At 34.2% G+C, this 22596-nt stretch overlaps 1 protein-coding gene across 1 annotated transcript; it reads left to right on the top strand.

The window, feature by feature from the left end:
* The first annotated feature begins 729 nt into the window (after positions 1 to 729).
* On the top strand, positions 730 to 21936 carry LOC104907237 (cyclic nucleotide-gated ion channel 4). The gene is made up of 7 exons (XM_010696133.4): positions 730 to 1579; positions 4791 to 5006; positions 8119 to 8435; positions 14272 to 14380; positions 19068 to 19304; positions 20285 to 20371; positions 21058 to 21936. The coding sequence occupies exons 1-7, from the start codon at positions 956 to 958 to the stop codon at positions 21571 to 21573; spliced, it is 2106 nt and encodes a 701-aa protein (XP_010694435.1). The 5' UTR covers positions 730 to 955; the 3' UTR covers positions 21574 to 21936.
* The last annotated feature ends 660 nt before the right edge of the window (positions 21937 to 22596 follow it).

Here is a 22596-nt window from a genome sequence, read left to right as displayed (position 1 = left end):
AAACCACCCACTTTTTTTTTCATATCTATAATATGGAGTTATCCCCCACTTTTTTTTTTTTTTTTGAGCAGATGCATTTGGGGACAGAAGGTTTACACCTACTTTTGGTTTTCATAACTGAATTTTAAATATTTTAGTTTTAATGATTAAATATAGACGGAGTTATTTTTTTTAAAAGGGAATATAGATGGAGTTACTATTAGCCTTTCAAATCAGAATTAGGAGAACTTTAATTCCTAAAGAGGAGATAACTTTCCTTAAAAGAACATTAGCAAAAAAAAAATAAAAAAGTAACAGGCTCGTCAAATATCTCACCAAAGACGCTTTCTATTTAATATACTTTCTCCGTTCGGTTTTAAATAAAACGTTTGTTTTTTCACACAACTCAATGCGCTTCCTTAATTATTAATATCTTTAGTTGTGTAAATGTAAAAAATAAAAAAAATTATAATTTGATAGTATGCATCGAGACGAATCTAACAGGATCCCACTTAACTATATTATTTTTCCTTTATATAATGACGATAAATTGAAATTAAAATTAATCAATAAATAGCATCACTTCACCCAATATTTCATTTAAAACTAAATGGAGAAAGTATCTAAATTTTGAAGTAACAGGCGCGTCACATCCTAAAAACCACAGCCAAGTGAGTGGATCACAATTCACAATCGGCCAAGTGGACAAAATGGTAATTTCTCAATTTCGTTTGTCCGGATAAAAAAAAATCCAATCCCTCCTAAGCTGCGGCTGTTACAAAAATGATTATGTTCATTTCTTTCCTTCAGTACCTTTCAAGCTCAAATTTAATAGTCATACTTCCTACTTCCTAGTTCCTACTTCTCCTCATCTCTTCCTTCAAAAAAATTATCCCAAATCAATCAAACCCTAAAATAAATTATTTATTATACTCCGTGTGACTGTGTGCGTGCGTGCGTGTATATATATTACAGAATGATAAGAAATCAAGAAATTTTGCTAGTCTCGCGCTTGCATGAGACTAGAGGTGATGATACTTCAGAATCAGATGAAGAAGAAGAATTAGAAGAGGATGATCAAGATACAGAATTCGGCGAAGAAACCTATCAAGATGATCAAGAAGCAACAACAACTTTGAACAACTATGGTAAATTCCTCCACAATCTATGTGGTAGGAAAATGCAAAGACAAGGACGAGGACAAAGACATGGCAATTTGTTCGCCCTTGGGGGAGTCTTAGACCCAAGGGCGACATGGGTGCAAGAGTGGAACAAAATATTTCTTCTCGTTTGTGTTACGGGCCTTTTTGTTGACCCTCTATTTTTTTACGCACTCTCAATTAGTGAGGCCTACCTTTGCCTCTTTGTTGATGGGTGGTTCGCGATAATGGTCACGGTGATACGATGCATGACTGATGTGTTGCACGTATGGAATATGTGGCTTCAGCTCAAAATGGCCAAGCATCACCAGCCTTTTAGTAGGGATGGCAATGGAGAAAGTAGGCTTGGTGATAAGAGTGCTCATAAAGTTGCTCTTGGATACTTTAAAGCTAGAAATGGCTTCTTCTTTGATCTCTTTGTGATCCTCCCTTTACCCCAGGTATGGCTACAAATTTAGAGTAATAATCTACTATTTTAATTTTTTTTAATCCATATGAGTCACGAAAACAGTACCTGTGAGGCTGTGACATATCGTTCACAACACCCCAATCTTAATCACTAGGCCAAGATATATTAAATTTACATGTGTAGTTATATTATGTTTGATAATGCTTCCTTCAATAACTATGCATTAATAATTTTGATGCCTAAATTTAAATTCCATCTTTCTGTTTCCCCATCCAACCTAAAATTTCAAGTATTCTTATTTTCAAATGTCTGGATGATCCTTTTAAGGAGACATTAAAATTACGTATCTGGTTTGGTTGTGGTATTTTGAAGTTTGTAACACTAGAAATTTGACATTGCTCAATCATTAATACTTCTTCCATTTCGTTTTAAATGCAACAAATGAATATTTTATATCTCATAAATAATACCTCTTTGTTGCATTTAAAACGAAACAGAGGAAGTATCGCATCTTTTTCTTGATATGTGATACTTGGAGGGATAAAAGTTTTAACTCAAATTCGGCTCAAAAGAACTGGACATTTATAAAATGGTCGTTTTGAACAAAAAAAAATTATGTATGTATGTTAGAAATCTGTAATTTCCCGGAAGTTTCATTATCCAATAAAGCTTCTTCCAGGCGTTTCTTGTTTTTGGAAATCTTTGAAATTCATTACATAGCTCAAAGGTTAAAGAAAATATATATACACCAATACATACATACAAGACTAACAAGAGAGTGATAATTTGAAAATATTGCTTTTCGTAAATAAGACAAAACATATGTACACACAAGTTAAAATACTTGAAGATTGCAATAATCGGTTTGAATTTTAATAGAGATGAAGCCTTTTTTGGGGGAAAGAAGAGTAATTGTCATTCTGTTATGAGGATTTTGTAAGGTAGCACATAAAGAGAAGACACTTGCATAGTTGCATGTCTTTGGAGTTGTTTTATGCATGCAGATAAGAGTACCTCACTCAACTGTAGCAACTAGGAAACACGTGAGTCAGTCATGTCTTTTACCTTCTTCAAGAGAAATAGCTAAAATTTTTGAATTTGGACATCCAAATAAATGGTATTTATTAGGGATAATGGTAGTATATACTTATAATGCAGTTTATAAAAGGGAGTAGTATTTAACAAATTAAATACATAGGAGTATGTTCATCCGATTTCGATGGACAAGTTTAGGTAACAAATAGCTTATATTTTAAACTATAATAGTATACATATCTTTCTAAAATCACACTTTAATTAAGGGTTATATTCCTTGTAATGTAAGAGAGTAATTCAAATAGTTAATGTTGTAGTTCTTATTCGTATACTTTTTTAGTTTGGGCGATTCTTTTTCGAGTAAATTTATTTCTATTCAAGAAAGTATTTATCTTATGTTTTCTGAAATGTTTGGTATGTAGGATAAGGATTATGAAGAATAAATATTAAACAAGAATAAGAATTTGGTGGGAGATATAGTATAAAGCTTTTTCCGTGTTTGGTATGGAAAATAAAGAATGTTTTATTTAAATAACTTTACTAGCAATCATTTGAAATTCAAATATTTATATATACACCACCATGCACTATCGTCGTTCTTTTGTGCTCTACACATTCATTGTATCTTCAAAAAATAATTAGTAATAAAAACGTAGCGAGAGTATGTGTTGTATATTAGGTTAGGAATGGACTCCGTAGAAAGAAAAATTGTCAGATTAGTGATAAAGGCGTAAAAGTGGATAAGCAAATTTTTTTTTTTAAAAAACTGAAAATAAAAAGTGAGTAGAATAACAAAGAACGAAAGGAGTCTTACTAAAAGCTACTTTATTCCCTCTTTGTGTTCTCACTTTCTAGTTTCCTTTTCAATAATAATAATAATAATAATAATAATAATAATAATAATAATAATAATAATAATAATAATTGTTATTATTTTTATTTTTATTATTATTATTATTTATTATTGGAGACTTTGGAAAAGCTGAGTAGATAGTCAAGTTGTCTTAAAAAAAGAAGTCAAATACAAAAGTCAGCAACAAATCCTCTTGAAAGAATGAGCTATCGAAATAATGTGCTGGATTTATGTTTATTCTGCCAACAATATATTATTCTTTATTTCTTCCAGTCTTCCTGTCCGTCGAAGTACAAACTAACAACGTTGTACCCAAAATATGAACAAAGCTAATCCATCATACATCTTTCACAAGCTAAAAAAATATATATTTGTCACTACGTACCCGTTTACGCATTAATGGCTTTTGTAGTGTTCCAACAATTATAACGTTTTCCCATTAATTGTTTTTGTTGTGTTTCAACTATCATAAGTTTTCCCCCATGAAAGAACAAAATTCTGAGGTAAATTTCGAGCACAACGACTCTTGTGCAAAACCAATATCCACTAACCTCTACTTGCCCTACGTTTGTACTATACCAAGAAAATAAGTATCAGAAAAATGTTTGTCAACTCCTGGGACAACTAGTTGAAATTTCGCACGGGTCAAAAAATATGGACTGAAATTGTATTTTGGATATGTGATGACTATTCATGTTTGTGGTGGTACTTAATTTTAATAATTGTGATAATTGTAATGATTTGAGTAGCACTTATTCATGCATGATTTACGAATTATCATTTACAAGATCCGGATAATTCAAATAATTACAACTAGGAGGTTCACATGGTTCTAATAATTCGTCCAAGCAAAACCTCTAAAATATCACCTTATAATTGTTTTTTTAAATAAAATCTTTTAAAATTTGTTTTATCGGCAAATAATTAATCTCCTTATAGGAAGCCTGCAGGAGTTAAACATGTATTAAATAACCGTACAGGAATATAAATTATTTCATTCAACAATCATGAACGAATCCTTTTTATTTGATATATGGTAAAAGGAAAGCTCATATACAGAAGTCAATCTCACTTTGAAAAATAGGAAAGAATGTCTAACATATAATAAGACTAGTAGACTACTTAATTAACTTAATTGGCAATTGATTTTATAATAGAACCCCACCAAATTTGTATATGGTCAGACCCTCTCCAATTCCAACATAAGTGCCATTGACGATCTATCAATATATAATGTTAGAAATTATATTGGTTGTCGAGGATGATTAGTTTCCCGTTGCATATATCATGAAATGCAAGTGATCCATCGACAAGCTAAGTTACCAATAATAGTAATAAATTGTGATAATTGCAGATTGTATTATGGGTGGTAATTCCATATTTGCTGCGAAGAGGATCAACAAATGCAGTGATGATAGTGTTATTAATCATATTTCTATTCCAATACCTCCCAAAGATCTACCACTCAGTTTGCCTCCTTCGTCGAATGCAAAAGTTTTCAGGCTATGTCTTTGGTACTATTTGGTGGGGTTTTGCCCTCAATATGATTGTCTATTTTGTCGCTTCACATGTAAGTTTCTCTTTTCTTCCTTAACATGCATTCACGAATATTCCTTGTCATGTATATTCCTTGCCAACTTTTACAATTTTACTCCCTTTACTTGATATATATATATATGGATGGAAACCACAGTTAGTTGAAATGGAGTGCGTATATATAGTCAAAATCTTATGCTTCATCAGTTCCATATATATATATATATATATATATATTATTATTATAATATATATATATATATATATATATATATATATATATATATATTTTGCTAATTAAGATGATATATATTTAACAACCAAAAACACCATTACACCTAGCTGTCATTAGTCTAGGGGGACAAACCAGCTAGGTTGGACTCTCCCCTAATTATAGACTAATAACCAAAACTAGTTACAAACTAGTAAAGCTCTATTTCTCAACCATTCTCTATCCTTTCTAGTGGTTTTCTGTGGTATAATACTATACATGCCATAGAAAACCACTAGAAAGGATAGAAAATGTAGCAGAAATATTGCATTACCATATATACTGTTCTATTAGCTAGAGATATTAGAGTCTTAGAGAGATTAGAAAAAACAGTATTATTATGTTTAGTAAACATTATATTTCATCCGTAACAAAATAGATGTTACACTTTCTAAATATGATTGTAACAAAATAGATGGTACACTTCCTTTTTAGGCAACAATTCCTCTCTATCTCTCTTCTATCACATGTGCCTCCTTTTCTCTTTCTCTTTATCTCTCTCATCTTCAAAAAATTGCCTAGAAAAATGTGTATTTAAAAGTGCAACATCTATTTTGTTGCGGAAGAAGTATATATTAGTATCTACTATGTTTAGGGAACTTTAATTTGTGTTAGATATCTACTCTTTATAGTAAACTAATATGTTAGGAGCTTAGTTCTAGTTAATCTTAGGGCATGTTCTCTTTGGCATAAAACAGCTGAACTTAACTGAAATGAACTGAGCTGAGCTGAACTGAACTGAACTGAACTGAATTGAATTAAATTAAATTAAATTGATTTGAACTAAATTGAATGTAATAAATATATAAATAATATTTAAACAACAATAATATGAATACTGAATAATCATTATAATGATAAGTAATAATAATGAATAATAATAATAATAATATTTTGGATATTTTTAAATGATAGTTATGAATAAATAATATTAATAGTCATAAAATAATAATAATTAATGATAATTAATAATAATTATTTTCTATTATTTGTATTAATATATTAATACTTGGTGATGATTATATAATAACAATAATATATAAGAATTAAATTAATATTACTATTTTAATAATTAGATTTAATAATATAATCATATTTAGTAATAAAAATAATGATTGGGTCGGACCGCGTAAAATTACATCATAAATCGTTTTGACGGGATTTGATTGGTTTATGGGCTAAAAAACGTGGGTTTATTTGTGCTTTTGACCTAAACCATGTTCTTTCTAATAATAATAGTAATAATAATGAGTAAAGCTATAATAAACAAAATAATATATAGAAATAATAATAATGATAATAATAATACTTAATAATAATGATATAAAAATAAATAATAATAATAAGATTAATTAGTAAAATAAATTAAACCAACATAATAATAATATTTAATAAAATGGTTATAAAAGAATGGAGCTGAACTGACTTGAAAATAAGCTGGGGAGAACAGGCTCTTAGAGACCGAAATATTGTACCACATGAACATTTGTTTTGGCCAAGCTGACTCAGGAAAGAAGCAAGGAAGATCGGGAGTTCCACAAGTTTTCATTTCACAACATGGGAGGAACTCACTATTAGAATAGAGGATCTAACCTATGAACATTTGTGCTTGTGCGGCAATGTAAGGGATAATACCGAAATAGTAACTTAACTATGTGTATGTGTAAAAAGCTAATTTAATAAGAGAGGTGAATTTATTATATTTCCCCATAGATTAATTATATTCGAAGGTGACGTTGTGGTTTAGACGTTTTTCTAGTGTAACCCGTATTTTTAATCCCAATTCTTGAGTATAATTGTTGCACCATAATTTATGGTCTAACAACCTCCGTACCACCGCTTCTTTTGTAAAAAGAAAAAAGTCAGATGATATGAAATGAATGACAATATGACATGATATTCATGTCATATTTTCTATATTCCATGTCATTTTTATTGAAGTATATGTCATTACACATGTTACATAATAAGTTATAGTGTAACATGCTACACCCAAGTTTAATCGGCACCATTTCATAGGTGAACTTGTAAATTGTAACTTGAAACCTCATTAAACTGTAATCCAATTACATTCTTATCACTGGTGGATGTAAGTTCATGAAATAGGGGTCACTCGATCCCGCTTTGGGAAAAATAATATGAGAAAAAATCTAATATTTTATGTATAAATATAGATAAAAGTGCTAATTAGTAGTCAAAGGGATCCCACTCAACATTAAAAAGGGACCTCGTTCTACATTAGCATTAGTGTCTCGAGTACTAATGATTAGTGACCGCGTTGCATATAGTTTCTAGATCCGCATTTGAGTCTTATGTGAATATACTAGAGCTACGTGATGGAGGAAGAGAGATAAAGTACAAGGTTAGTTATATGAGAATTTTCAATTGAGGGTTCAAAGTAAAAGTTACCTTCAGAAATGATGCAAACGTGAGAAGTATGTACTAAAGAAACACATACACTAATAAGGTTATACTTCCTCTCTTTATTTTTAAGTGCAACACTTTGACTTTCGCATTTTCACACATATCACTTTGACCGTATTTTTTTACTAATATATAAAAATAGAAATGATTATATAAATATTTTCGGATTTGTTTCAATAAATAGTTTCATAATAAATATCAATTTTTGTAACCTTTACAAATACATAATTAGAAATTTTGATGGTCAAAGTTGTGCGTTAACAAGCGTACAAGTCAGATTGTTGCACTTATTTAGAAACGGAGAATAACATGTGATAAAATCTCAAATATATATCATCACATCAACTTGTCTATTAATAATCTCAAACCATCTAATACGAATTGTCATATATTATGTTACCACCTTAGTGTTGGACCCAATAATGATTCGTATGCTACACATATATCTCAGGCAGCAGGAGCATGTTGGTACTTGTTAGGGATTCAAAGGGTGATCAAATGTTTATCAGAGCAATGCAGTAAAATGCATGGGTGCAACACAAGATTGTTAGCCTCCCAACAACCTATCTTCTATGGTGGTAATAAGGCTTTAATAAAAGATCATGGCCGCCTTTTTTGGGCTTCTAATAGAGTTGCAAGACATAATTGCTTGGAGAGTTATAATAACTATGAATATGGAGCTTACAAATGGGTTATCTACCTTGTTAGCAATAACAATCGCTTTGAGAAGATACTTATGCCCATCTTTTGGGGGCTTATGACTATGAGGTAACTTTTATTAGTGCTCTTTATCTTCAATAATTATATACTAATTCTGTTGTTTCAAAATTATTGGATTTTACGCTTGTCATTTAGCATGCATGAATATCATTAATAATCTATCCATTATTAGAAGTGTAAGAATAGTGACTTGAATGGTGCCTTGAAGGTGTTTGGTAGGATGCGTGAAGAACAAATGACATAAGGCTGACTTTGAATGCACATATCTCTCAATATATAAATGGTTTTGATGTGATTCAAAGTGGAGGTGATAGCTTGTTCCAAGAGCTTTCCAACGATAGGTCATATGCCCAATTCCGCTGAGAAACGAGAAAGTTATGTCAGTTTTACGAAGAACTGACGAAACTGTTTTCGTCCTCGCCCGGTCGGGCGCGCAAGCTGTTCTGGGAGATCTGGGGACCGCCCGGTCGGGCGGATTTCGCCCGGGCGCCCGGGCGGGACGGCGGATAACGCGGAAACGCGTTTTTGAACGCTAAGTATAAATAGGTTATTTGTACCTAGGTTTTAAACGCCGAATTAGCCTAAATTCTCTCTGTAATCTGGTTTTCCTCACATAATAAAATATTCTCCCCCTCTCTGCCGTGGATGTAGCCAAATTGGTGAACCACGTAAATCTGGTGTCTGTTTTTATCGCTTTTTGCATTCATAATTTGTTTCTCTCTCACGTCCGTTATAACAAACTGGTATAGAGTTTGGTGTTCGATCTGTGTGAGAAAGATGTCTGGGATGAGTGTCAAAATCGATAAATTTACTGGGAGGAATAGTTTTAGTCTGTGGCAGATCAAGATGCGGGCGTTACTGAAGCAACAGGGGTTTGTGGGCACCGTTGGCAAAGAAAGCAACGGATTCAGTCACCGCTGAGATGACCGTTTTGGAGGAGAAGGCTCATTCAACGATTATGTTGTGTCTGGAAGATGACATAATCACTGAAGTCGCGGAGGAGGAAACCGCATCTGGTCTGTGGTTGAAATTAGAGAGTTTGTATATGACAAAATCTCTAACCAACAAGTTGCTTTTGAAGCAACGTCTGTTCAGTCTGCGAATGCAGGAAGGTATGCCTCGTAGAGACCATCTAGATCAATTAAATACAATTTTACTAGAATTACGTAATATTGATGTGAAGGTGGAGGATGAGGATGCCGCTTTAATTCTACTTGTTTCTTTACCTATATCGTATGAAAATTTTGTGCAATCTTTCATTGTTGGTAAAGATTCTGTGTCCCTAGAAGAAGTTAGATCATCTTTGCATACTAGGGAATTGCGCCATAAGGCATCTGGTACAGGTACAGGCGATCAGGCTGCTGGATTAGTAGCCAGTAGTAATGGATAGGAGAATTCGGGGAAGAAATCCAGGAAACCGTCTTCTAGGGGTCCTAAACCTAATGATGTCTGTAATTACTGTAAGGAAAAAGGGCATTGGAAAAGGGAGTGTCCTAAAAGGAAAGATGAATCTGGGTCTGGTTCTGCTGCTGTTGCAGCAGAAAATTTCAGTTCTGATGATGATATTGCTTTAGTTGCTAATGAACAAACACATTGCAGTGATGTGTGGGTTTTAGATTCTGGAGCGTCTTGTCATATGTGTTCGCACAGGGAGTGGTTTATGAACTATAAACAGGTTGATGGAAGTGTTACTATGGCCAACAGTGAGGTCTGTAAGACAGTTGGTATAGGGTCCATCAGAATTAGGACATGTGATGGCAAAGTCTGTACTTTGAATGATGTTAGGCATGTTCCACAGGTCACAAAGAATCTGATTTCACTTAGTCTGTTAGACAAGAAAGGGTTCAGTTTCAAAGGTGAGGGTGGAGGGTTGTATGTCTACAGGGGTTCAAAGATGATTCCGAAAGGGGTTAAACGGGAGACATTGTATGTGTTGCAAGGGTCTACGTTATCTGAGTTGAAGCTGCATTCTGATTTGACAAGTGATGGTCTTGAGTGTGAGGTGGAGCTTATGGGGCCGGGGCTTCTTCACAGGTTGAGAGGTCAGAGTCAACGAGAATGAGTTCAACAACCGGGTTTGAGAGTACTACTTGGGTTGAAGATGAGAGTGTCAACAATGAGGTAGAGTTTGTGGGAACTTCTACGCAACTGGTTGAAACTAAGGGTCATCAAGAAGAACAACCAAGGGTCTCTCAGCAGCAGATTGGTATGATAAGGTTCGGTTCTATCGATACTTGTGTGCCAGCTTATAGCTATGGGGTCTCGAGCGACATGTCTTTGCCAGGGAGTGCTGGGTTGAGAGGTGATTCTGCAAGAAGTCACCAAGAGGTAGCTAGATTGGAACTCCAGGAGGAGTTGCCTGCGTTCCAGTGAGAACAGGATGGAGTGCTCCGGCGCGAGCATAGAAGAACTTTGACGGAAGTTCCCCTGCACCAAGGGTGATTTGTTTTGGGTACTTAGACGTAAGTGCTAATGGCTCTAGTTGGAGCAACTGGCAAGGTACTGGCTCGTCTTAATTAAGGTGGAGCTAGTGTGTTTGCGGTTCAGTGAAGACGATTTGATTTCTGACGGGTAATAAGTTGGGCTTTGGGTGAATGCGCAATATGGGTCTCATAGGCTGTGAGACCGAGTCGTTCATGATGAGTGGTCAGCGATCTTGGCGAGATTGGGTGAGACTCATATGGGGGCAATTCTGGGGTCCTTAGGGACTGATCTGGTCTGGTTGTCTATTGGGACAAATCTGGTGTAGGGAGATTCTGGCGTTGTGATCAATGCATCTGTTTTCTGGCTTATTGTGAGAGGATTCAAGTCAAGGTGGAGATTTGTAAGAATAGTGACTTGAATGGTGCCTTGAAGGTGTTTGGTAGGATGCGTGAAGAAGAAATGACATAAGGCTGACTTTGAATGCACATATCTCTCAATCTAAAAATGTTTTTGATGTGATTCAAAGTGGAGGTGATAGCTTGTTCCAAGAGCTTTCCAACGATAGGTCATATGCCCAATTCCGCTGAGAAACGAGAAAGTTATGTCAGTTTTACGAAGAACTGACGAAACTGTTTTCGTCCTCGCCCGGTCGGGCGGATCTCGCTCGGTCGGGCGCGCAAGCTGTACTGGGAGATCTCGGGACAGCCCGGTCGGGCGGATTTCGCCCGGGCGCCCGGGCGGGACGGCGGATAACGCGGAAACGCGTTTTTGAGCGCTAAGTATAAATAGGTTATTTGTACCTAGGTTTTAAACGCCGAATTAGCCTAAATTCTCTCTGTAATCTGGTTTTCCTCACATAATAAAATATTCTCCCCCTCTCTGCCGTGGATGTAGCCAAATTGGTGAACCACGTAAATCTGGTGTCTGTTTTTATCGCTTTTTGCATTCATAATTTGTTTCTCTCTCACGTCCGTTATAACAAGAAGTTATAAATTTGATATTTGAGATATATACATCAAGACTCGTCGAACAACATATTACATACTACTAGTATTTTTTGTTAACCAAGAATGTCTTGGCCTAGTGGTTAAGATTGAGGTGCTGTGAACGATAGGTCACAGGTTAGAATTCTTCCTCCCCTTCTTTATATTTTGTATTGCCTTCGTGACTCATATGGATAAAAATAAAGTATTCTTTGTTTTTGAAAAAATGGAGTGATGAAAGTATTTTGGAATGGCAGAACTATATTTTTGGTCAAGAGTTGAGATCTTAAAATTCTGGGGTTATGCAATAAATGACTTTTGACGGTTCTCACAATTACTTTTACTTGTTTGTAATTTTAAAGTTCATGATGATGATAAGGAAGGAAGTATGGTGTGATGTGAAGTGTACTACCTAAAAATAACAGTATATCTTCTAAATCGAGCAAGTAAAACATATAGTGCATAGAAGTGATTTGTGCTAAAAGAAACGTACGTGTCTGACATGACTCGTAAACTACCAGATATTATATTAGAAGAAATGTTCGACAAAATGTGTTAAACACATGATCTGATAACAACCATCGAACAATATTATGTCACTAAATGAGTAGGAAAAAAAAAGAGTAAGTAATATGTAGTAGTTTGGGGTCTAAATGAGACGAGACAACTTACGAGCTACTCGAGATCGATTCGGTCAAAGTTTGATTCGAGTGAGCTCGAATCAAACTCGAACTTGACTGGAGATGTTGGCGAGTCGAGTTGAGCAACTCAATACTCGACTTGAAAACTCGTGAGAAACTCGAATACTCAATTATCTATAGTAAAGTATCTAAATTCGACATATTTTCTACCTTATGGTTGCTTTTAAGCCGATACACTTGCAAGTTACTTGACATCTACTCGGTCAAAACTCGACTCGGTTAAAGCTTGACTCGGTCAGAACTCGATCTAACAATGGGAATTTCCAAAAAAAAAAAAAAAAAAAAAAAGAGGAGAGGAATGGGGTGGTGTAGCTAATTCAGATTTAATCATACATCTTTATAGTCAAACACCAATTATTAATGAGGAAATTATCACTAATGCCCATGTTTGGCTAAGTTACGAATATTGAGGCCTAACAATAGGAAAAATTTGAGTTGAATTTATGATTGGGAATCATCGCGATTAGGAGCCTAGCAATGGGAATTTCCCAAAGAAAAAAAGTAGAAGAAAAGTGAGAAATGTTGATGAGTCCAAAATCACAAGATCTAATCTTGAGTATCTAATCTGATACCATCGATGTCAAAGGACCAACTCAACCAAAAGGTTAAACTTATGGTTGGATTCTCAGAAATAGTTTTATAATCTATCACACTCCCTCCTGTGAGAGTTCATTGGGCTTGAAGTGTGGATGTAGCACAAGCCTCACTCATACCTGACGCTAAATATTCCACTTAGAAATGAGGGGTGGATGAGATTTGAACCCGTGACCTTTATGTCACGCTGGCTCTGGTATCATGTCAAAGGACCAACTCAACCAAAAACTTAAGCTGATGGTTGATACCCCAGGAATAGTTTTATGCTCTATCACGCCCCCTCGTGCAAGAGCCCCTTGGGTTTGAAGTGTGGATGCAGCAGAGGCCACCCTCATACCTAGCGCTAGATGTTCCACTTAGAAAGGAAGGATAGTGGATGAGATTTGAACCCGTGATCTTTACGTCATGTTGTCTTTGGTACCTTGTCATCAAATGACCAACTCAATCAAAAGGTTAAACTTATAGTTAGAGTCCCATAAATAGTTTTATACTCTATCAATCGAACTTCCATAATTTTCGGCTTGGTCTCCAATCCACAATTTTAGACGAATCCTAAATACTGTATTTGTTCAATTGGTGAACATCCCTATATATCTTGAAAGGCATATATTATCCAGGGGATCCAACTATTCGGAATTTGCAACATCAGACTATTTATGAGCAGTGAGCACAATACACTATAATGCGAATACCTCATCTCTTTATGTAGTCATGAGTGAGTTAAGAAACTGACTGGAAATCTGTCACTTCATCGTATATATAAGTAATATAACCCATGACAAAAAAAATAAAACAGATGGTTTACGTTGAAGTGCTCCTAAATAATAGCTTCATTATTGCATATTCTTGCTGCATAATTATAATGGCCTCTATACATAGATTAATAGTAAGTCTGGCCCCATGAAAATATATTTGAATTTGAAATATGGTAAAAGCCAAAGTTGCATGTCCTGATAATTGATTAATTCTGATGTGCTGAATTGATCTCACAAAGTTGTTCAAAAACGTGATCAGCTAACGCATCTTGAGGGGCCATACATGCATAAATATTGTCTTCATGCATATGTTTGTTTATGTTTTCATTATTATGTGTTGCTATGTTCAACATTTTATTCTTCACTTATGAGTGTATGACTTAGGTTTGAAATCACTTTCTTTGACAAACTTTTTTTTCTGGTACAGTACCTTTGGGAACTTAGAAAGCACAGCTGAATGGATGGAGTCTCTCTTTGTCATCATTGTCTTAACTAGTGGGCTTCTTCTAGTCACCATGTTAATTGGTAATATCAAGGTAATTCTTCATTTGTCTCTTGAATAAAAAAAAAGTAAGATTATATGTTCCAAAAGAATGCTACATGTACCTCAAGAGTAATTCATTAAAAATAGGAAAAATTGTTAGAAACTACCTATTAAAAACACTTTTTTAAAAAAAAAACTATCTTATATCATGTTTATTTTACAAAACTACCTTATAAGTGGAAAAACTTTAAAAAGCACTACCAAATTCAGAATTTACTAACTATGGTTAACTACTCCCTCCAATTATCCCTCAAATATAAGATTATGAAAATACCCCCTAAATTCAGTACGTTACAATTATGATATCATCACTTTCTTGATCACTTGATGCTCTATATCTTCCTCAAAAGTCAATCCCAAAAACAAACCAGCAGTATAAGTGTCGAGTAGAGCAAGCTTTGCACCATCATCAAACCATATTCTTCATCATCATCAACGACATCAATTAATGACTCAAAACCCAATTTCTATCTGCTTTTATTACTCATAATGAAGAATAATTGGTGAAGCAAAAGGTTGGGAGAAGAAATTACACAAACGATTTAAGGGGGTATTCAATAGTTAAATGCCGCTGTGAGGGAAATTAACAAAGAGGGGTTGGGTACTTTAAGGGTATTTTAGTAATCTTATATTAGAGTGACAATTGAAGGAAATAGTTAACCATGGTTAGTAAATTCTGAATTAGGTAGTGCTTTTTAAAGTTTTTCCACTTATAAGGTAGTTTTGTAAAATAAACATGATATTAGGTAGTTTTTTTAAAAAAAGTGTCTTTAATAGGTAGTTTCTAACAATTTTTCCTTAAAAATATATAGATGATTTAGAAGATAATCTACAAAATAATATATTAAAAGACCTTTTTATAAAGGAAACGGTGACACATAACACTATCTAATGTATGTCCCACGTGGTACTCTCTCAACCTTCTAATACACATGTTTATGATCTAGCTACTAGCTAGGAATCACACACCTCACCTTTGAAATCAAATGTGAGAGTTTAACCACCAATTATAATTTCAATGTCCAATGTTTCAAAGTAAAATATATTAGTCTGGTAATTATATGTAACTATAAAGACATCAAAATGTCGTGGGTGGGCCTGCTTCAGTAACATGCCAGTTTTTTTTTAAAAAAAGTTGTTGTAGCCATGGGCTTTATTGTCATCAATACCCCATAGAGCATCTTTCACATCCACACTAGTGAAAGGGGCACACAACATATGTTGCTGCTCCCTAGTTAACACTATGCCTTCTTAAATTATTGCCTGCTTACATGAGCCTTAGCTTGCACCTGAGTTCCAAGAAGTATGATAATAATGAATAAAAGCATCTTCAATACTTCTTCTATCTTCGTGCCAGACCCCCCCTGAGTATCCTGAATTTTACATATTTGGTTCTGCATTCTTTTCTTCTTCAGGCAAGGATGGAAATATCTAGTGTTCATATCACCACTATTGATCCAATCTTGCTTAACCTTCTGCTGTAAAAAGCTATTTATAAGTTGATTAAGCTCATTGTATTTCCTCGTGGACTGTACTTCCTGACTATATAGATCTCTCCTATCAGGCTCCAGATGAATTTGCTCTTGAACATTCAATAAGCATTTCAAAGCTTCATCAGCTACATTCTCTATATTTGAGAAATTTTTGTTTGTTAAAAGCTTTCAACACTCCTTTGATTAAGTTTCTTCAGCTTCCTGATTACTTCATACATGGGAACACCTTGCTCATATTCACCCCACACTCTCTGCACTATGATAAAAAAAATCCTTATGTTGAGTCCAGATATATTATAAAACCTGAAAGCCTTTTCTTGTCAATCTGATTCTCAAGTCTCATCGTACAGGGACAGTGATCAGATATGCTTTCAAGGAGAAAACCTACCACAACATTTCCAAATTAAACATACTATCCTAATCACCATTTGCCACCACTCTATCTATTCTAGAAAACACCATATCCTCCCCTTCTTTTTTATCGTTTCAAGTATAAAAAGGATCAGATGTAGTATGTTCATTCAAGCCACATTCCCTTATACACCTTCTGAACTCAGCAACCTCAGACAAAGTTACTGTAAAGCCTAACCTCTCATTCAAGTGAATGACATTATTAAAAAATCCCCTCCTACCATGCAAGCTCCTCTGATCATTATCTTACTAACATTTCCCAGCCCTTTCCTCCGACTTATCTCATTCAGCCTATACACAAAAGTCACAAAGAATTTCCTGCTAGTAACCAAGTGACAAACCTCACTATGAATATATTGAGTATCACACTCAATAATATTGACATTAAATTTAATAGTAAGCTAGATTACCCATATTCTACCTCCCCTATGATGATTGTAATTTGTAACAATACTTCAGCTAGCACACACACTCTGAAATTTTTTGGGGAAGTTACAAGCCTTCACCCTTATTTCCAGGAGCCTACATAGTCCCAGATTATTTTGGTTCAAGAACCATTTGACATCATGATGTTTCCCTGGACTATGTAGGCCCCTGATGTTCTAGAAGTCTAAACTATCCATGAGGTGGGATAATCTCCCCCACTTCATGAGTTGTACCTTAACCCCTTTAAAGTCTTCTTTTCCCAAATTCTCCTCCAAATTCTCTTTTTCTAGAATACCCTCCTCAACTACTTCACCTTTCCTGTTCTCTTCTGTTATAGTATCGAGGATACTGGTACTTTTCCAAACTCTTGAATCCATAACATGTGAATTATGCCCACCAAGAGTTACTGCAGAGCTTGTTCACCATTCTGAGCAACAACATCATGTTTGTTCCCTTGTCCATTCTGATCTACAACAACTAAATTTGCCCTTATAAGAACCCATATCTTTTTAGTTTTAGTTTTTGCCTGAGCCACTTTATATTTCTTCTGCCTGCATTCCTTTATTGTATGTCCTACTCCCTTATAATCAGCATATATGATTGGTTTGAACTCATTTTGCACTAGCTTACAACTGCACTGGCTTACAACTACACTCCTTTTCTCATTTACAAATACAATTTCCTTTGGAAATTCTTGATCCGTTTTTTACTTCTACCAACACTCTTGCGTACGCCAATATGTCTTTTTGAGTTGTAGCCTTATCTGATCTAATTGGTGTTCCAACCTTACTCACCAACTTATGTAAGGTCTGTTGTCCCCAGTACTTTAGAGCAAGATTAGGAAGTCTAATCCATGTAGGAACCACCTTTACATCCTACTTCCTCAAGTCAAGGTTAGGTGCCCAATGCTTCATTATTACCGGTTTCTTGTCATACATAATTGGCCCTACTTCCATGGCCTTTGCCTTCTCCGCTACTAATCTGAATCGCACCACAAAAACACCATTCTCCATCATCGCAATCTTTTCAACCCTATATTTTCCCCACACCCTTCTAATAAATCCATCCACAATACGAAATGGTGGCTTGACACCTAAAATGTAGCAAACTAAAGCAGAGTTCCAGTATGCTATTTCAGGTCTAATGTTTTCCTCAGTAATTTTGATCATTCCCTCCTCATCATTCATAGTGTTATGTCATTGGCAGATTTAGATAAATCTAAACCCTCATCTCTAATGTTTGCAAACAATGGTCTACTCCAAGAGCTAGTGTTACCTAGATTACTGATTAGTTGCTGCATTGGATGGGGTGATGAATTCACAATCTCTTCTCCAGTTCTCCCGAGTGGAGTATGAATAGACGCCACCTAGTCAGCTAATTGACTCCTTGTCGCTACAAAATTATCATAATCATGTTGTAACAACTCCATATCCAATGATGCTTGTGACTCATTCTCATCCTCCTCCGTCGTTCAACTTAATGCCAAACATCTTGGATTTCATTAACATTCCTATGTTTACTAGCATCTTTCGATTGAGGTTTTCGAGCTCCAGTTATTTTCTTCGATTTTGCATTGTTTTGATCAGTCTTCTTGCTTTTGTCACCTTTCTTTGAACCCTTGCCACGGCTTCCGCTCACGCTGAGGTTTAATAGAACAGTAAAAGTAGCTTATTCAAGAACTAGAGAGGGGCGAGAGTTTCTCTCACTAGAACTCATCTTAATCTCCTATTTATTTCATGTTTTATCTATAATATTTTTATTAAGATAATAACATTATCTTACTTTGATTACATTAAAATTATTAATTTTATCCCCAATTTATTAGAAGTGCTTTTAAAACAAATTATCATGCCATAACATCCATTTCCTAATTTTTCACTACACGAAAAATTACAAAAAGCTAATATCAACATAATATCTTGGATGTAAACATTACACTATAGCTTATGGTATAACAAACCCATAAATTACAGCTTCCTTCGTAAGAAAACTCAAATGACATGGAATAATTGACAAAATAACATCAGATTCATGTTATTATTGTGTAGTGCACGTCATTTTTGTTGAAGTTTGTGTATTTATGTATGTGTGGTGTTTTGTTACACAATAACTTACGATGTAGCATGTTACAACCAAGACCACTCTAAAATCAATGATGAAATTTCAAAGATCAAAACAAGCTAAGGAAAGAAAAGGCAATGAACTATGTAAAAGGGATAGTAGATGATTAACTTCAATTTTGTATAGTTTAACAACATTTGGTTGTATTTGTTTAGTCAATTCAAAACTTTTTAAAAGAATACATATGCCCAATGAATATGATTTGGTTCATTGGCAAATAAAATGTAGGTGTTCTTGCATGCAACAACATCAAAGAAGCAAGCAATGCAGCTGAGAATGAGAAACATTGAATGGTGGATGAAAAAGAGGAAATTGCCTCTTAAGTTGAAGCAAAGGGTTCGCAACTATGAATGGCAACGTTGGGCAGCAATGCGAGGAGTTGATGAATGTGAGATGATCCGAAACCTTCCTGAAGGTCTCAGGCGGGACATCAAATACCATCTTTGCCTTGATTTAGTTAAACAGGTACTCCCTTTTAAAACTTAGATACAAGACTTTCTTACATCAAACTTATGTAAGCTCTTTAATTGGGGTTGATGAGTTGGATGAATATTATTTTATTATTGATAAAGTTGTGGAGCATTGTCAAAGAATGAGAGATAATATAATAATAGATACATGCCTAAGATAGAAGTGTTGCAATCAATACTTGGATGACCATGTATATAAAGTGTTGCAATTAATATAAGCTAAGACGAACGAAGTGGTCCAATTAGTTAATCATAAAACTTGAATGGATCAGGCATACAATAATTTATTATGCACCAAAAATCATATGAAATAGTCAGTTTTCATTTGATATAGTCAATTTTCATTTGATATAGGTTGTTTTTGTATGATATAATCATATTTTATATAGTTAGTTTTTGTATGATATGATCAATTTTCTAATATTCGTTTTTCCCCTAATATAGTGAATTTGTGTGTGATAAAGTCAGTTTGGGTGCACAATAAATCATTGTGGATCCGATCTATCCAAAACATTTTGTTAGTCAAAAAAATTGAATGCATATTTGCGTATGAAGAATGCAAAAGTCAAACGTCGTTGACACCAAAAAGACATAGTTAATAAAGAATTCTAATTGCTTTGACCTTTATATCCGCGATATGAAAAAATATTGATAGAAATAACATCTCCCAAAATTAAGAGTATGGCCATTAGCATAGTTAATAAAGAATTCTAATTGCTTTGACCTTTATATCCGCGATATGAAAAAATATTGATAGAAATAACATCTCCCAAAATTAAGAGTATGGGCATTAGCATAGTGTTAAGATATATAATTTATAAAATTTTGAATGTTTAATCCAATCCAACTTATTGCATGATCTAGGATTGTGTCATACAAGTGATACAACTAGTTATGATCATTGCTTAGTTGACAAATGAATGCTTTTTAGGTCTTCAAATAATTTACTTGTGAATTACTCATTTGTTCAAGTAGGTGCCATTATTCCAGCACATGGATGATCTAGTTTTAGAGAACATATGTGATCGCGTCAAGTCCCTCGTATTCACCAAAGGAGAGACGGTAAGAATTAATCCTCTTTTGATAATTCATGCGTAAATTATGCGCACGTTGAAGTTTCAGTTGTTGGCTTACTATTAGTAACCTATACTATTATATAATATCCAAAAGTTGATTGAAATATGCGATTTTGACTCAAAAACGAATTGACATAAATTTACCTGATTGGTTTTTTTCATATAAATATGATAGTCGGCATATAAAAAAGATGGATTCATATTGATCTGAACTTAATCAATCATCACTCCAATATGATTTGTAATAAAACCGAAATAATTAGAATTCCAACAACTAATTTGCCACTTGTTTATCTCTCTTATTGGCTATTGCCATGGACTTGTCCAACTTTTATGTAACCAAAAAACTTGAAAACTAAAATGTTAATATAAGGACTCATTCGTTATTACCGTGGTTTTTTGTTTTTTGGTTTTTTGATTTTCAAAGTCATATGATATACATGTCCTATAATGAATAAAAAATTAGTCAAATTTATTAGGAACATGATGATTTTGAAAAATGGCAACTAAAAAGTGAAAACCACTTTTTCTGGTTTTCTGTTTTTGGTTTTTAGTTTTCAAAAAAATTGAAAACTAGAAACAAAAAACGATAACAAACGAGCGCTAAGTGTTTTATAGAAGTATATATATATAATACTTATACTGTAAATTATCTTATTTTGTCTACTTTAGATCACCAAAGAAGGTGACCCAGTCCAGAGAATGTTATTTATAGTCCGAGGACATCTTCAAAGCAGTCAATTTCTAAGAGACGGAGTAAAAAGTTGTTGTATGTTAGGCCCTGGAAACTTCAGTGGAGATGAATTATTATCATGGTGTTTAAGAAGACCATTTATAGAGAGATTGCCACCTTCATCATCAACATTAATCACCCTTGAAACAACAGAAGCATTTGGGCTCGAAGCCGAAGATGTTAAGTATGTAACTCAACATTTTCGCTACACATTTGTGAACAATAAGGTTAAGAGAAGTGCTAGATATTACTCCCCTGGTTGGAGGACTTGGGCTGCCGTCGCCATTCAGTTAGCTTGGCGACGGTATAAGCATCGATTGACGCTTACTTCCTTGTCTTTTATTAGGCCTAGGAGGCCATTGTCGCGCAGTTCCTCACTTGGTGAAGACAGGTTGAGGCTTTATACTGCACTTTTAACATCTCCAAAGCCAAATCAAGATGATTTTGAATTCTAGCTTATTTGATGAGGCAATGTTGCACGAAGGATTCAAACAAGGCCTCGCCTAATGGCCTGGTAAAGGACTAAAGGTTTGGTCTCGTGACTTCAAGATGTATAGGGAATCAAACCCCACTAGAGTGACGCTTTTTTAGGATGAAATTTCTCTTACCATTCCTCCTCTCTCCTGATAAGTCTGACCTGCGATTTTGACTTGATATACATGTGGAAGGTGTCAGATTAGTAGGATCATTTTAGTTTATGTATATGAATGTGTTGTTTTCTCAAGTGGTAATTAATTTATTGCGAGAATATGATGTAAATAAATGGTTCTATATGTTTCATCTTTAAAATGTTGTTTAGAATTATCATTATAAAGTTTAATTTATTTGTCCATCATGTGATATTCGAGTCATCAATGCAATTCTTTTGTACATCCACATATACTATGATTTCTACTTTTAGTCTTCAATGAATGAAAAATTAGGATTTTCAATTTGGATAGGAAATTTGAGAGCACACTTCACAATAATTGTCGTGGAATGTGTTGAAAACTAATCTAGTAAAATTGATGAAAATTGAACTAGCATAATCTATATAGAAAATCCTAGATAGTTCTAACCTAGTATTATCTAGACAGTAGAGAAAAAATAAAAAGAAGTGAGATGCTGACATAGGATTAGAACTGTTGGAAATATTTTCATTTTTATGATTTAAAAATTAAATTATGTATTATTTCCTTTTAATTTCTCATTTTTTTCTGTTAGTCTAAGTAGTGGGTTAGTGCTCCTTATTTTTTTGGTTGTTACCATTATAAGTGGCATTGGGTTAGTTCAATTTGAATAGAAAAAATAAGTTGTTGTGGAAGTGGGCCTAAATTATAGGCATTTCAGTTTATAACAGTTGGGTTGGACCATTTATAAGAAACACTAAGGGGGCGTTTGGTTTAGGGTATTCAGGAAAGGGTAATAGAATCAAGTAACTTGATTCCCTTATTTGTTGTTTGTTAGGTGTATTCAATCATTCTCTTTACCCCATGGTT

Source organism: Beta vulgaris, chromosome 4 (genome assembly GCF_026745355.1).
Source record: "Beta vulgaris subsp. vulgaris cultivar EL10 chromosome 4, EL10.2, whole genome shotgun sequence".
NCBI lineage: Eukaryota > Viridiplantae > Streptophyta > Magnoliopsida > Caryophyllales > Amaranthaceae > Beta > Beta vulgaris.
This window is presented reverse-complemented; position numbering and strand designations above follow the sequence as displayed.